The sequence below is a fragment of the Tyto alba genome, unplaced genomic scaffold (assembly GCF_018691265.1).
Source record: "Tyto alba isolate M040663 unplaced genomic scaffold, T.alba_DEE_v4.0 Super-Scaffold_33, whole genome shotgun sequence".
NCBI lineage: Eukaryota > Metazoa > Chordata > Aves > Strigiformes > Tytonidae > Tyto > Tyto alba.
The window spans coordinates 14,198,565-14,215,966 of NW_024881308.1; the positions used below are offsets into that span (position 1 = coordinate 14,198,565).

The window sequence follows — 17,402 nt, forward strand, 5'->3', positions numbered from 1 at the left end:
GCACAAAGAACTGTCTTCACTGTGGTCTCACTACCTGGCACTAAGCTGCAACTCTTTTGTAACACGGGCATACTTACAAGCAAAATACTGCCAGGGCTCGTAGGTAAGGCCGAAGTCAGTAGATCGTTCCAGCACCCAGAGGTCAGGACGAGGAGAATTGGCAAATTTAATCAGGACATATGCTACATGGAAGAGCTGAAAGAAAGGAACACAGAGTTAGTTGGCTACTCGAGGCATCATGAAAACCAGGGAGAGCTTAGTGGGATCCAAGCTGAATAAATGAACTGGCACTTTGCAGATCCTGCTGCTCACAAGCAGCCTGTGGAGCAAAATCCTCCGTATCTAAAAGGATCGTGATACGACATGGCTGCTGGAGAGAGCCAGATTAGGGAGCTCAGCTCCCACCAGCCCGAATGCAAACAAAACACAGACTTTGTGGCTACGGGCTATACTCGGGAGGTTGTACTGGCCGATGCCTTAGACTTAGCCTTGACCTGAGCAGGCAGCACTATAAACCAGCTATGAAGCTGTTCTGGGGGACCCAGCTTTTGGGCTGTTCTTAGGGTAACAGGTGACACCCTGGACTGCCAGCCTGGGAACATCTGACTGCACTCTGCACACAATACCACAAAATCCTTCTTTTTTTCTTTTAAGGTTCTTCACATGGCAGCCCTGCTTCACCCACACAACCTGTGATTTGAAGTCGGTTGCAGAAAAGCCCCAGCACAGCTCCTCTTCCCCAGGTGCCACAAGGAGGGGAGAGCAGGAGACCAACTTGGCTTCAGCATAACACTGGGCTGCTCCCATTTGTCTGGACACTGATGTGTGCACACACACCCCTGCCAAGAATAAAATAAACGTACTCTTTAAAGAGCTAAAATGTCAGTGCTAGAGAGAAACAAAAGCCCCAGCAGAATTTCCCTTCCCCGGCTGGCACGGGCTCGCTCCAAGAATCCCCACTCCATCATCCTGTCACAAAGTGATATTTAAAGGCAAATAAAGTTCTCTTATCAGAAAAAATTCCTAACGTCAAAAACAACCCAAAAGGGAGTTTAGTGCTTGAAAAGCAGAGATTTATAGCTCAGGAGTCCCTCCTCATACCAAGCTGGTGCTGTATGAGCATAAATCCCCCCAAAGACTAACAGGTCTCCAGAGAGACATTTCTACAAGGGGATGAAAAGGATGGCTCCGTGCCCATCTCAGCCCACCCGCCCCAGCCACGACCAGCTACAGGAGGGCCAGAACAGCAGCCTGCACCTCAGCCCTGCCCCAGCCACACACATTGCTGAGCCAAAGGACGAGTATTAATCATAACATGCCTCCAAAACAGCCCTGACAATCCATAGAAGACTTTTTAAAGGGAAAAAGAGACAAGGAAGAGGCATTTAAGTCTACCAAGTCATCCATAAAGCACACGTCATGCTACGGTCATTTAGACAAGGGGGGTCTAAACATTGTTGTGTGAGTATGGAGCAAGAGAACAGGTGAAGCCCTGTATCTTGGCACCAGCTCAGACTCTTTCGCAGCAGGACCCACCAACAAAAACTCCCTTGGGCTCCTGCTAGACACTCCTTTGGCTCGGGGCAGCCTCTCTTCCACTTATCAGGGATTGCTCTGGTTCCCACCACAGGCTGATGGCACCTGAATTTACACCTCGGTGTTGGCTAAGGGGGCTTGAGAGAGGTACTCGGGGAGGAGTAAACTAGTTCCAGCTGGAAAATCAGTGTGATCCTGAAGCACAGCAGGTCAGAGGCCATTCTTCAGCTGTGAATGGGCAGGGGGGTAGGATTCGTCACCACTTTCTGTGTTTAGACTGGTAAGGACTGGTGTCATCCAGAATGAAGAAATCAAGGCGGTCACCCAACACAGTGCTGTGAGCTCAATCAATGGGGAAACAGACACCCTTTTCAAGTTGCTAAAAACCAAGGAAAAAAGACCTAATTGCTGCCTTAGTTCCCCTCTGCAGCCTATGTGTTGTCAAGGCATACAAGACCAAGCTTTTTTGGAGGAGCAGCATTTTCTGCCCCCGTACCCTCTCAGCAGAGCTGTTATTTGTTAGTGAAGCTCAAGAGGCTTCACCTCAGGGACCTGCTTTCTCTGCCGGCCCAGTTCTCACAGCCTCTTGGCATAGAAATAGGGCTGAGTACCAGCCAGTGAAGTTACACCTTCCCTCCACTGTAAATACTGCTCTGGTTTTATTCCACAGGGAATAAGCTAATGCTCCTGCTGGAATCTGGCAGAGCCTTTAGCTGGACAAAATTCACTGCAACTCCAGCGTACCTGCATGCGTTTTGGTCACAGGAACTGGGAGACCCTCTGCTCTGAATGAACAGCAATCACAAATATAAAGTTAGAAATGCGAGGCATATACCTATCTTCTGTATTTATCTTTTTGTAAAGCCAGCTATGTGTTTATAGTCAGTAAATCCCATGGAGGTTTTTGGGGGTGTCCTCCTCACTGTCCAGTTTCATGCTGGAAAGAAACGTTCTTAATTAAATGTCCTCAAGTCCAAATTCCTTGCACACTTCCAGCTCTCAAAAGTCCCCTGCCTCTGGAGAGCACAGGTTATGATCCAGCCAAATTGGTGCACGGTGAGAGGGTTTTTGCACAAACACTGAAACTTGATGCAAAACCAAGCCTAGGGCTCAGTGCTTCTCAAAGTGAAAACAACAGCCAAAAAAAGAAAATAGCATTGCTTGTTGCAAGCCCTGGTGTAAGAGCTCCTGGGACGGGGAGCGGCAGGGTCGGGCAGCACACAGGCTCATGACCCATACGAGCCCTCTCTAGTTGAAAGAAGATGATGTAGCTGGTTTCAGTACATTTTAAGTCATGGGAGATGTGGTTTGTGCATGTACACACATTGGGCGCTGTGGAGGAGTACATCTATGCTTGCTGGGAGCTCTCTGAAAGGCCAGTTCCACTCTCACTGTCAGGGTTAAATATCCAAGACCAGGGCTAGCTTGCCAACTTTTTCTCTTTTATTGATACATTTCACAGGAAGGAGAACCTCTGGGTTCTGGCTGGATCAGCCACAGTATCTCAGCTCAATCCCTGTTCGGATATTCCTACCCTGCTCCCACTCTCAATGCCAAACACAATTCCTCTGCTCCATATCTAAATCCATCGCTAGCACTGCTGTGTGCTGTTAGACTGCTACTGAATTTTATTCCAGTCATGAATGCAATTTTGGGACACAAAGAAGCCAGCCAATATTGCACACCCACTCCCCTCCAGCACATTATGGTTCAGGTCATTCCTACATGGAGCACAGAAAATATTCAGGAGTCTGTGAGCGCAGTGAACCCTATCCCGGAACAGGACCTGCATCCTGGTATTCAGAAGGATTTTTGTCAAATCTGGTGAGTCCCCTGCCCCTCCATCCAACATCCTTATCTTGCAGAATATCACAGCCTGCCGGAAAAAATAAAGGCAGATTGCCTGTTTCAAGTGCATATGCTGAGAAAACTCAGAGAGATATAAAGATGGAACAGTGTCTCTAAAAATAGAGCTGGCAGAAAAGCCAGACTTTTCATTCCATGTTTAGTTCCAGTACAGTTCTGCCCAACCAATATTGCAAGAGAAATGGTCATTTTTTTTTTCCAAAGCCTTTATTTAGCTCCTATTATCAGTCAGATGAATAAAAATCTCTATGCTCCCAGCCTCTTAGGCGATTTTTTTCCCTTCTCCATGGAGGAAGGAGGTGAAGCACCAAAACTGATGCACACATTTGTCTCCAGGCAAGCAGATCCCTTGCTCCTACCACCTCTGAAAGCATGCCAGGTACAACTCAACCTTTGACCCTTGCCTGGGATTTCATGAAAAGAGCTTTCAGCCAGGAAATTCTGACATGAGTGTTTTAATTAGCAACCAACTTTCTTTGAAAATAGTAACATCCCTACATCTACCCAATGTTGCTGTTAGTGGTTTTGAAGCATGTTTCCTTAGTAACAATCACTTGCAGCTGCCCCGGTGCTTGGAAGGATGGAGCAAGTCCTGGAGCTAGGAGAGGGAGATGAGGGCATTCCCTCCATCTCCCACCCACTCCATCCCTTTGTGTGGTTGGATGGCAAGCAGCTTTATCCAGCACCAAAATCCTATGAAAATGTAATTTTGATCACTGTCCAGTGTGACAGTGCAAAGATTTGAAGAGTAAAACCAGGATCCAGTGAGGCAAGAGAAACTTAACTGCTTTTGGAGCAGCATGTTCTATGTCTGTCTGTCCATCTATCCTGCACAAGCAAAACATGATGGCAAATTTGCACATTTCTCCTCTATTCCCTCCCTCAAGACACTGATTTCAGTTTTCCAGCTCTTGGAGGCACATGTGGAAACAAGACAGCAAGCTGGACCCAGCCACGGCCCATGTTTCTTTGGTGATGGATTTTTGGTGAAGTCTCACTGATATTCCTCCAAGGTGCCACAAAGCCATACAGTAATGTTTAATAAGCAAAATAAGTCTTCACGTTGTAGTACTGGCAACCACATTTTGACAAACAGCAAGAGAGGTCCTTTTCTGGTCCTCTGACTAGAAGGTACAGGCAGGCTATGTTGGTTGGGAGCGATGTGCAGCTCTACTCCTGGTCCCCGAGTGCACAGGAGTAGTTTATATAATAAACCACTCTAATTTTCTGTAGGACAGATTTATTACCTTTGGCATTGACTTACTAAAATAGACCATGTAAAAACAAAGCAGTTCATATCTCTTCCTAACTGCTGCTAAATGTCCCTGTGGATCTCATGTGTGGATAGCATTACCAGCGCTACCGTATTCCTGCTTGGGATTTCCTGGAAGGATCAGATGGACCAGGCGAGCAGGTGCGGCTCAACGGCGCAGCGCAAGGGCAATAAATCCCACTCTTTAGGGGCACATGAGGCCACCTGAATATACACAGCACGGCCGGGAGCAGTGACCAGCCTAAAAAGCTTCAGCACATGCACAGTGGGCACCTGCACCATTTCAGGGCATACAGCACCCCAGTCTGGGTCACTACGCAGCAGCTCCAGACATCTGCAAAACCCAGACTGAAGCAGGGAAAGCAGAAAAAAAACTCAGATGAGCCATTTCAGAACCACTCTGGAAAGTGTTTTTTTGTTCCTGTTTTTTTTTTTTTTTTTTTTAATTATTATAATTTATTTTTATTTTTTCAAAAGTAACCAATGCTTTTGCTTCCTCCCAAGCCCATCCATCCCCCCAAGCACTGCTTTGGTCCAGCACTGCAGCCACAAGCCCACCTGGAAGATGTGGCAGAGGCCAGAGCCCGGGCAGGGTTATTGGTCCCCAGCCCCAGGGATAAGCAGGTCCCTGGGAGCACAGGTCACCCCTCTCCAGAGCCTGGGCACCAGCGTTTGGGCAAGCAGCTGCCCAGATACCCTGGGCACAGCGAGCACTCGTCAGGCTTGGAAACGCTCAGCAGCGCTGGCACCCGCATCCACTCTTCCCAGCAGTGGCAGAACCTAAAGCTAATAAGCCATCAAGCCTCTTCATGCACCTTTTATCCCTTCAAACAAGTATGTGGAAGGTGAAAAAGCCCTGGAAAGCCAGAGAGCTTCTGACTTGCTTTGAGTATCTCTAGGTCAGTGATCTGCCCCTTTTGTATCTTTTGCCTGTAATCATTTATTCTCATTCAAGAAATGGATTTACTCATTAACAGTTTGACTGTCCCGCTGCTGAGCTTCTACTGCCCTACAGTGGATTTATTTCTTCCTAGCCCCATACATCAGTATCCTTTATTAAAATCTCTCACATTTAGCTGCAGGTAAGTATGTGCCTACCTTATATTTCCAAGAACACAAGAACTATTTCAGCTAGGCAGCAAAAAAAGGCCCTTCCCCTCCAAACAGGCATGGCTTTTTATCCAGTCATTTTTTATAAAATACTCAAGTCCCTGAGATCAAACAAACCCCACATAAAAAAAGCACAGAAGTCAGTGTTTGAAAGACGGGCGTGTACCAAAACACACTTTGCCCCCATTTCCCCCTCTTGCTCACAGCACCTCCTGCCTTGTTCTCATTATGTCTGTGTGTCAAGTTCTCACTCCTAAAAATGATGTTTTTCCAAATTATTCATGCAGGGTTACAGGGCTCTGAATGAGAAGATCCCCTATAAGCTTGTATCCGAAGATTTTGATAGTCAAGTCTTTGAAATAACCACCCATCCCCTTTCACGGCCTGCAGAGTCTGTGGCAACTCATCACACTCATGCTCAGAAACCCTTCAGGGTGCACCACGCCTCTCAGAGAAACCAGACCAGCCTGCCCCAGTAGGTAGGTTAGCTCTTCTCCTCCTCCTCCAGAAAGTCTGGGACAGGGCAGAGGCTTGGGGACAGCAGTGTCCCAGCTGCCCTCAGCCTGCAGTGGCTCCAGGAGGTGACATCCAGCCCCTGCCTGGCCCAGGACATATGCCAGGGAGCCAGAGCCCTGTGCAGAGCCAAACCCAAGGGGAGAGGGCAGAGCTGCAAAGTTGCAGCTATTCAGACTGTATATATATTCTGGGGAGAGAGGTGCGCACTGAGACTCAGGGGACAGGAAAGGGACTGATTTTGCACCAACTAGTTTTCAAATTCTTCTCTCAAAACTCAAGAGAGATTGAGAGACATCAAAGCAAATACTCTCCTGGAAACCACAGACTTGGAACTACCAGCCAGCATGAAACCTGCTCAATGTCATTACTAATGGCAACAGCAACCCAATGTTTTACGATGTTATTTTCTAAACTGCGCCTCTTCCCTTTCCAAGCAGCTTGGCTTAAGTGAACAGTTGATAGAGCATTTTCCACAAAGGACTTTTTCCTTTAAGCACCACTTCTGAGGAGGATTTGGCTTGTTCACTAATTTCACACATCTTCACAGCATCCTCCTGTGTGAGTTGTCCCTCCCCAGGCAGCACCACGCATGCCTCCTGCCAAAATTCCTTGGGGGACCAAATCTGCAGCACTTGATGCAAGGCAGGACAGAGTGGTGCCAACAGCTGTGGCTTTGCCGAGCCTGCACAGTGCTCAATTGAAGATTTGGATAGCCACGTTTTAGAAATGACGACCAGGTCAGCATCGAGAGCCTGATATGCAACAGGTTCAGCCAGCTGACACTAAAGCAGAAGAGTATGAGCAGGATGTGGGATTTGGAGAGCATCCCATTAAGTCCGTGCCTACCTGGAGCTACAAACACCAAGTGCCACACAGCTACACGTGCAGTGTTCAGGGGATGCTGACACACCAACCTGTACACGCTAAAAACATAAGCTTATGCTTAAACCCCAGCAAGCGGGGTCCCTTCTGAATTCAGAAATCAGCTCTTTCTGTGCTTGCCCAACAGCCACCCAAGTGTCACTTACTGGAGCCAGACGTGCCCAGGGTGGGTGTAAGTAACCAGAGGTGTCACAGCAGAGCAGAACACAGTCAGGACAGAAGGGGATGGCTGGAATTCCTCCGGATGAGTCTTCAGTCACTTACAGATAAGGACTTCGTCCACACTAGGCTTTCACTGTGCATTAGGAGATACCCTGCACTTGGCTGCGATGGCCTTTGCACCTTCTCAGTTGCTGGGAGGAGTGTTAAAGTAACCCCTTAGAGACAAGACTTAAACATTTGTCTTTTAGCCCAAACTTGACCTAGCACACCCTCAGGGAAGGGCTAAGTGGGCCCTCCTGCCTCCACAAAGCAGACAGCCTTGGACACCCCATAAAGGGGGACAAACACTGGCCCACAAGGCCAGCCCAGCTAGGGAAGAGGCTGAGGCCATGAACACGGAGAGAAGCGGGTTACCCAACCACGAGGACAGCAGCCCTCCCCAGCTTCTTTAATCTTCTTGCAAAGCCCAGCGGAAACCCAGCACAGTGGTGGCTGTAACAATGCCCTTTAAACTTCCTAATCCTTCAGAGATAAGACATGGTAATTATATTCAGGATTTCAGATTCTCAGGCTATTTACCTTGAGGTGTCAATTGTCTTTGACTGTTAAATGCTTCTAGGAAGCTTCTGGGAATGTTTTTCAGGAGTCGGGTGTTCTGGGAAAATATGTGCGTCATAGTAAGTCGCTGACAGGATTAGTGGCAGTTTGTACCAGGCTCTACCTCCCAGTAAAATATGGTATTACTTGAAAAGAGAGTTAAAGGAAAAGACGTGGCAGAAAGAAGAAAAAAGGAAAATGAAGATCAGCCTCTGGGCTCACAGAAGTACAAAGCATATTAATGGGTAGGCATTGATGGCCCCCCACTGTGAAGTAACATATGCTTGTGCCACACTGTCTGATGTGCAGAAGCAAAGAAGCCAAACTGCCTGCAAGCAGCTTCATGTAGCTACGTGAGCAACGAGCAGATGCCCCAGAAAGACTTGGTTTTGTAGAGGAATTTAACTGGAAGTCACTCAAATCCAGACAGCTAAATAAATCCAGCCACCTACATGATAATGAGCAGAAAAAAGCCACCACATTGTTCTTGGGGCGGGTTCTCAACGGCCCTTAGTCCACTGCCTTAATTCTTCTCCCTTGAACTAACAGGAGTTTGAGACTAATTTTAACAAAATAAAAACTACACCAGCAAAAACTCTAGTAATTTCAAAACATACAGAAAAAATGTGGTTTTCTATAAATAGAAAAAGCACAGAGTTCCTCTTTGCTAATACTAACTGGTGTGCTTGCTTCCTAAATCTGAAATTACTAACAAAAAGCATGACTTGAGGGATGTAATCTGACAGCAGTTATTTGAGAGAACAAGAAGCAGCAGTTTCTTCATAGAGCTGTCAGTTCACACACAGGGAGAGTATTTTTTTTGGTAACTAATGGGAAAGAACTGACTCAAGTTTTTAATGCCAAATAGACTTCAAGGGGCTAATGGGGAAAAAAAAAAAAGTCTCCTTGGAGTGCCCCACCCTATCATGGCAAATTTCAGATGACAAGCACATCTCTGGCCGGGAAGACCTTGGCTGGTCCCCATGCCCAGGATGAAGGGCTCAGTGCCTCACAGTGAGCTCTGGGTCATTCTCCAATGCTCCTGTTCACATGGACAACCTCCCTCAAGAGCAGCTCTCCCCAGCACCGCCTTTGCTCAGGGAACAATCTTACACTGATATTTCAAGAACATCAACTGGTTGCGCTTTGAGAAGAAAGACTCAAACAACAGACAATACACATGTATGAAGAGGATGACACAATATGTTGCCACAGCCTCTCCCCACATGGCTAATAAACCCCATCTGTCCACTATTTCTTCCCGTGAAGAAGGGGGAAGGTCCAACTTTAGCGAAAAACGTGTCCCTCTTCTCCAGTGACCAACCATCTCTGCATAGCAAGCACCAGCACGGCTGGGAGAGCCCAGGCCAGGACCTACCCACTGCCAAACTGGCCCAGCAGCTGTACATACAGTCTGTAAGGCCTCCCTGGGCACCCACTCCTGGGACAGAGAGAGAAGTCAAGAGCTGTAATACTTTTAGCAATGACAGTCCTGCCTGGTAGCTCCTGTTTATCAACATGAAGTCTAACGGGGTAGAAAGTATGACCTTGAGGACAAGGAAAAGAAAGAATCCCATTAAAAGACCACGTTCATCCCCCTACCAGCCAAGGACAGTGTCACCACGAGAGGATTTTGCCAAGAGTTTGCCAGTCAGAGCTCAGCACTGCTCCCGATCTGTCTCATTTCCTCCGAGTATAATTTAACAGCTCTCAGTTAATTTGGTTAACTGTTCACCCAGCTGCATGTGTGCTGAGATGCAGAGAATAAAGCATCTGCAGTCATGGATTGTTTGCTATTAAAACATATAGGAAGAATCCGTGACTTTGGCAGCAATGGCAACGAAAGCAAGTCATTAAAACATGGCACATTCCAGACCCAGATGTATGGGCACAGCTGTGAAAAAGCACAGGGCCACGGTCCAGCACAGCAGAGCTCAAAGCCTCTGATGTACTTGGGTCCCCCCAGGCCCTGCCCACGCTGCGGCTTGTTCCCCATGAACCTTCCTGGGAGGAGGCTGTGGAGAGCAGAGGGGCTCTTCTGCACTGCTCCTCTGACTCCCACTCTTGCAAGCCACCACCAGCTCAGGCAAGCACAATACAGCTTGCAAGATGCAAAGTGTTTGTGTCCTTATAAATAAAAGTCAAGGCGAAGCCTCTATGGATTTGCAAGTGGCACTGCCTCCCCCAAGCTGAAGCTCCCACACAGCCAAGCAGGAATTTCAGCGTGCACTAGGCCAAAATTCCTCAACTTCCTCCAAACAGCAAACAGCTCCTTGCTAAGAAATCTGTTCTGACCTTTCATACCACTTCATTTCTTCTGTTCTGCAATTAAAAAGCAGCAGCAGCAGAGCATGACCATAAATTTTTGCACAATTTCCATATGGAAACAGCGTGGGCCACTGAAGATGGGCTTGAGAGTGCTGAAGTAAATAGCTGCGTGGCATAGTATGTGGCACCTACATCATACTGTTGATGTCTAAGCTCAGCGAACACCATTTGTGGTTAAGTTACACCCCAATAAAGACGGGGTGCCTCCAACTATGGAACCCTTGAAAACATTTCAAGTCAAGCAAAGAAATCGGCACAGTGAGAAAGGAGAGTCTGCCTCGTTCTCAGTTTGGGTCCAAACCGAGCAGGAAGGTAGATAGCCTAAGCCCTCTCAAGCTCCTATGAGATGTAAGGCTCAGCAATTTTCAAAACCATGCTTCAAGAAACTGTTTTAGTTTGAAACTGTCTGAAACCCTCTGGAGCCAGCGTGACCCTGCAACCAGTTCCTGTAGCTTGTATCTCCCCGTCATTGCTCTGCCTTCAACACCTCCCAAACTCAGAGAGTTAGAGAAAGAAACCTGCAATGCAGACAGGCAGGAGCCCTCTCCATTGGGTTAACAAATCTCTAATGATATAATGCCAACTTCCCAGCAAGCTGGGGTGGGAGGGTGCAGAATCAAGACAAAATATAAAGTGATTAACTTCTCTTTGTAGAAGTGTCAGACATCACAAGATGGATTCATGAAATAAGAATGCAGGGGAGGAAAAGCTGAGGAGGGTACATGAGAGACCTTATGATTTAGACCAGGTATAAGAGCAAAATCCTTTAAATGGACTAAGGTTAAAAGAAATGAAAATTCAGTGAAGTAATATACATGGTGTCATACAGCTCTGAACATAATGAACTTGTATCTAACAGGTAGTCCAAGTTAAACTAGAAGCTGTTTCAGGTACATCACAAACCAAGTTGGCTGTGCAGAGTGGCTGGTGAGAAGAGTAAGCATCCTGACTGGCAAGAAGTTTAGATTTCCTCAAACCTTCCAGTCTGCCAGTTCACTTGTATTCTCTGAAGCGCATTATCTCTGTTTGCAGGGTTTACTCGTCTTTTACTGCTGCCTTATCTCCAGTCTCTTCCTGCCCCAGCTTCAAAAAGAACATTTAAAAATCACAGAACAATATGAATGAGCTAAAGAAAAAAGTATATTTATACACCAGTACAAACTCTGGCAACCTGGCTATCCAGCACATTTGCAGAGGCAGGATGGGGTTTTGCATGCAGAAATGAGGAAAAGCAATCTCCCCTGGCTGATGAGCACAGGATAATTACAAAGTTCCCCCAGTGCCTTGAGCGCAGCTTGGTAAAGCACTGGTCAAACCAGACAAACCTATCTGCGGCCCATCACTATTCTCAAGCTAGGCAGCATCCTCTGGGTTCATGTGAGGAGGAGAAAAGGCAAACACATCCTAGCTACATTTATGCCAGGACCATAAAACATGGTCTGTTCTTGGGTAAGATGGACTAATTAAGCAACCTATCTGCAGTCCATGTTGCAAACCTTTCAGGACAACAAGCACGTAGCAGTTGATTCCTGTAGGTGTGAGTATGAACTGAAAAGTGTTTCTGAAGAGCTAGAGAAAACAACTTTGTCTGGCTGAGGAAACTATGTCCTAGAGAAGACCTTTTCTAGGCACAACATGCGTTCATGCCTACTGGGAGAGATGTCCATGCCTGTCAGACCACCAAGACGGATCCCAGGTGGCAGGCAGCCTTCTTCTTTGATAACAGAACAGGATGCACGTGTCTGGGGGGGCACAGACCCCCTGCAGCAGTCAGGTGCTGATGAGATGCCTCAAGACACCTGAGCTGCCCCACTCAGCACATGCAGGACAAGCAGCCCTGCAGTTCTTTTCCTCTGCCAGATTTTAAAAACAAACAAACAAACAAACAAAAAAAAAAAAAAAAACCAAACAAAAGCAAACAAACCAAAAAGCCCCACATCCTTGGTCCCAGCACCTCCCACACAGGCCAGTGCTCATGAATCACAGCCACCACCAGCGCCCAGCCCGCCGCTACGGGATTTTTCCACAAGCCTGTATCTGCCCAGGAAGAGCGTGGTTATGACACCAGAGGCTCCATTCGAGACAAACGTAATCTCCTGAGATAAGGCTTGTCTGTGGTGAAGGGAAATTGGCTGCTTTCTTTCAAGCCAGACCTCTGTTGTCAGTACCTTTTTGCATATGCTTGCATCTCCTCCGCTAAGCTGCTCGGGCCCGTGGGTCAGCACCGGGGCTTGTGCAGCAGCAAAACCCAAGAATAAATCACTGCAGCGGGCTCCCCGCCAGCAGCAAGGGCTGTGGTCTTCTGTGAAACAGCCCTCCCTGGGACAGACTTAATTGGACCCTCTAGACTCGCTTCACATTTCCAAGAGAGGCCACTGTCCCCCATCACTATTTCCTCATTGTAGAAGCAAACTCAGGAGCCCTATCCATCAGAGCCTGATGTTAATGAAGACCAGTAATGAATTAGCAATCCCCCAACTCCCTCATCAGGGGTTTGTGAAACCTAGATGTGCTGCAGGGTGTTCACCTACTCTGGCAACACTGCAAGTCTCTTTGCAAAGCAGTTTCGAGGTCGTCCTGGCTATTCAAGTTTTGTGTTATTTTTAGGGCTCCAAATTATGTAGGGATATCCGGGAAGACTTCACAGATCTAGTCCAATTCCCACAGAGTTCAAGACCAAATTGCTCACAAACTCATTTTATTCTCAAGGGTTTTTTCTTAATGTTTGGCTTATGCCCTCCCGTTTCTATCGGTATTTTAATTTCATTTTAAAAAATTCTTATTAAACATTATTTTAAAGGGAAAAATATGCTCCAGTCTTTGTGGGCAAAATAGATACTTTAAAGCATTTCCCACATGGGGAATAAAGGTCTAGAATGTCTGAAAAGTCCATTCACATCCTGCCTTCCTGTTAGCTTTGGGCTGTTACCACAGAAAACTAGGGAGAAACAAAAAAGGATGGAGACATCTTTAAAGGTACATAGGCAGGAGAGAGCACGACAGGTGATTTAAGCTTCGAGTTAGCCTTTGCAGAGGTGGCAGTTACAACACAAACATTTGGTAACTCGGCCCAGTCCGCAGGCAGCATTCATGTCCGTTCCCACAGGGGTATCTGCGTGTCCTTATGTCCCAAACACCACAGGGGCTGCGCGAGGGCCGCCCGGCCCAGCTGCAGAACAGGGACCGCATCGGAGACCTGCGAGAAACCTCAGCCCTGTGCCTTGGCCACCTTCCCGCCTGCTGGGCTACTCCTTCCTTTCCTGTCTGACAAACACTTCAGCTCCATTTGCCAGCTTTGCTCTTTCTTTTTCAATCATCTTATCTCCCAGCTGGGGCTCATGCTGGCTCATGCTCCTTTGAATTTCAAGCAGCCCGTAGCAAAAAAAAAATTTTTTTTTTTTTTTCCTTCTCTCACACCACAAATTATCATCTACAGCAGCTGCCACTGCTGTTCTGCTCCACGGGCTCATTCATGGATGCACCCTGATTACAACAGCACTTTCACGAGCTGATTTAGATCATGGGTTGCTGTGAACCATCGATGACAGCCCCCTCTCTCCATCTCTCTGCCTTTCCAAGATCCCCTCAGAAGCAGACAATGCCGTTGCAGTCCCTGGCATCATCACCCCTGTGGAAACCCCAGCTGGATGCTGCAACTACAGACTGCAACTACAGACAGCAACTCTTGGAGATGCCTGAATTTATCTCCTTTAACTCCACGCACCTTCTTGACCAAAGAGGGAAACTATGTGCTAAACATTGGCAACTTAAGTACCTAATATTAGCTGGATTAAGTGCAAGGTGGTGTCCAGCAACCCTCCGATTTGTGGAAGTGCCCTGGCCACGATCACTAGAAGCACGCAAGCTGGAGCAACCTTGCTATGAGCAAAGCCAACACTGGCAGAGGAGGCAACACTCCACAAAGCTGGAATTCACCCCTTCTCCTCTTAATCCAAAATAGCCCCATTGCTGGCTCATCAGGCTCACACCAGAACTCAATTGCTCTGGGGTCAGACGAGGAGAAAGGAGTCGTAGGCTGGAGATGTGCTGTGAAGGCAGGAGCATGTTTGCTGAAAGTGGTAGTGCTGGTAGGTTAACACAAAGAGGCTGCTCTTTTTTTTTTTTTTAATTAATGCAAAGCTGCCTGAAGGCAGAACCAGACACTTGCTTATTGAATCTATACCCCAAAAAGTGACTGTGCACAGCCTGCAGACAGCTGACGTATTAAGGCAAGACCACAGCAACTCCCCGGCCCGTTCATCACGCCGGCATTCATTCTCCGCTGCAGCCGGCTCAGCCTGCTGCATGCTGCTGTGCAGAAAATAAATGATACTAACTCACTTGTCTACAGCGTATTATGTTTTGAAATATTTATTGCCACCCCTATCGGAAGAAAGAAACATTTCTCTCTTAGACATAATGAAGAACACATTTCCAGTACTTAACAGCTAGAAGCTGGAAAGGTGGCCAAAGAAAATCCTTAACTTTTTTTTTTTTTCCCTTTAAAGTAAGCATCTGGAAAACTTGTTTGCTGGGGAAGAGGAACCCTCCCAAACCAACCTGGGGAAAGAGTCAGTTAAACCTGGTCACAATTCACAGGCAGGAGCTGATAAGATCATATTGTGAGTGTAATATCAACGTGTCTTCTGTCTGCCCCTGGCAGCTCAACTCCAGTAAGATGAAAAGAGGCTGCTTTTATTTAATGAAATGCAGCAACTCCACCAGGCAGAGATCTTCACTATGGTTTTCATCAGCCACTGAAATATCAGGGAATTCTTTAATCTCCATGCCACATCTCTTCAGCTGATACTCTCTGGGTGATACTAATGTGTTGCTCCCCCTGAAATGGCAAGAGAGCCCCTCTCCATCCCCTTAAGTGTACCCACAAGCTTTAAGCTGTCCCCAGAACCAGCTCCTCCAGCCCAAATCAGCATGAACACAGCAGAGGGCACGACAACCAGCACACATGCTTGCAAGCATGCATGTAAAATACTGCTTTGTCCGGGCCAGATGCTCACACTAAACAACTAGGGAACCCCTATTCTTTCCACCCACTGTTACACCATCGCTCTCTGCACCCTGAGCGCACCCCAAGGTCTGCAGCCAGTTGCTGATTAAACATGATGGAGCCCCCACAGCTCCAGGAAAGCTCTGCTGTCAGATGCTTTTCCCAGAAGCACAAGCAGCTGACGAGAACAGAAACGTTCTGCTTTGAACAGGCTGTCTGGGAAAACGTTTCTCCTCTAAATTTCATGACAGGTTCGAATTCTTTTGAAGGGAGGACTAATTTGGGGTTGTTTTTAAACACATGCTGTGTTATTGTAACTAATAACAGGAAATTAATGGCTCGCTATGTGGTGGGACAGAAGGCAGGCCCTCTGGGGCAGGTTGCTGACTGTCCCCACTGTGGCTGTATCCTGTGTGCAGGCTGTCACTGCTGGCTGGGTAGCAGAGGCTGCCAACAGCACCGGACACCCCTCAGCGGACCAGGAGCAGATACAAGGGAGGAGGGAGGCACAATCCAGAGCCAAAGCCTTCCTGTGCACCCCAACCAACACGCTCTGTCTCCCATAGCTGCGGGGCAACTGAAGCCTAAAGCCTTTGTGTGGGTTTGTTGCATCTACCCCGGACACCAAAGGCACTTCCAAAATGAAGTGTGCCACCCTCCCCTGCCTTGGGGACAGGCAAAGAGACTCTCCCCTCCCTTGCTGGATCCCTGGCTGCCACGTACCAGTCACCGGGAAGAAAGCTGCTTCTGGCAAACACAAGGCATTTCTTTCTGAGAAAGAGCTCACACTGTTTTCCAACATTCAGTTATCTATCTCAGCAGGCAATCAGGCTTTGCCAGAACAAACAGCACATCAAATAAACAACACATTAAGACGAAGCACACTGCGGGCACGTGCGGTCACTATGGTCTCGAGCCCCAGTGGCTCCTGTGGCTCAGACATCTGCAGCTGCTTTGCTCTGCTCACCACAGAGCCCTGCTTTTCGCTGAGCTGCCCCAGGGCTACCTTGGAGGTACTTCACAGCAGAAAGCAGGTCTTGCTGCTTACAGACAAGCACAGCTCAAATGCAACAGCTTCAGTTAGCTGAGGACTGATGTTTTCAACACACCTCCAGCTATCCTGGTCAGAAAGCTGTCAGCACACAGAGAGGCCAAACAACGTTACCCCTGTAAGCATTTCTCCCCAGACAGCATCAAGCCAGCAGCAGCACTAATCCACCTGCTCACAGTTTAAACCCTGAATTTCTGGCCGGTGAGACACGCACACTCCCCAGCAGCCAAGGTCCAGAGGAAGAGGCGCAGCCTAAAACTTCTCAAGCCCGGCGGTGTGTTTCAGGTCGCGCTTCTGACCCAGTTTTAAATCCAAGCGGTTTCTATTCGCGGGGAGCAGCGCACCTGCCAGCCCTCTCCCTTACAGCAACCCGACCCAGGGCTGCTAACGCCACCGATGTGCTCGCATCCTGTCCCGGCCCTGGGGACACCGAGGCACGCGGGGCAGGAACGCTGAACCGCACCAGGTCTCGCTGCTGACGTCGGGATGTGTGGAAAATAAACCCTAAAGCCTTTCTAACACCGGGGCCAAAGACAGGGTCCCAGTCTGCACGGCAGCCATCTCATATTTCCTCCTTCCTAGTGGTGTAGATACACGATAACTGATAGGTCCCACCACTGCAGAAATCCAAACCCTTATCCTCACTCCCTGCCCAGAAAATGGCATCACCAGGGGGATTTACTACCCCTCAACACACACGCAAAATAAGGACCAATTTAAGCACTAGTTATGGACACAGTGTAAGCACGGGATTACAAATAACATGCCATGAATACCCGGCGCGTGTTCTCACTGCAGAGGCGTGGGACCACCAGCACGGCAGGCACAGGCAGCTCCTCTCCATCCGGCTCCGGGATTTGCAGCGCTGTTCGGGCAGGGACAGGGAAAGGGGCAGCACACAGCCACACGCGGGGAGGTGCACGCTACCCCGCACCGCTGCCGGGCTGTGCTGCTCCTCTGAGCCACGGAGCGAGAATGAAGGACATGAGGCTGTTATTTTGGAATATCCTACTAGGAGATTAACAAGAAGCTTTTAACGACCTGGTGTGCATATTCCAATAACATCTTTAGAG

The 17,402-nt window shown here is 48.0% G+C and overlaps 1 protein-coding gene across 2 annotated transcripts in view; it reads right to left on the reverse strand.

Annotated features, from left to right (window-relative positions):
- LAMA5 (laminin subunit alpha 5) overlaps positions 1–17,402 on the reverse strand; it is a 104,031-nt gene that overhangs the window by 63,820 nt on the left and 22,809 nt on the right. For both annotated transcript variants that reach the window (XM_042801065.1, XM_042801064.1), the window contains exon 3: positions 78–195. In XM_042801065.1, the coding sequence (XP_042656999.1) occupies positions 78–195 (118 nt within the window). The remainder of the gene's footprint in view (positions 1–77; positions 196–17,402) is intronic.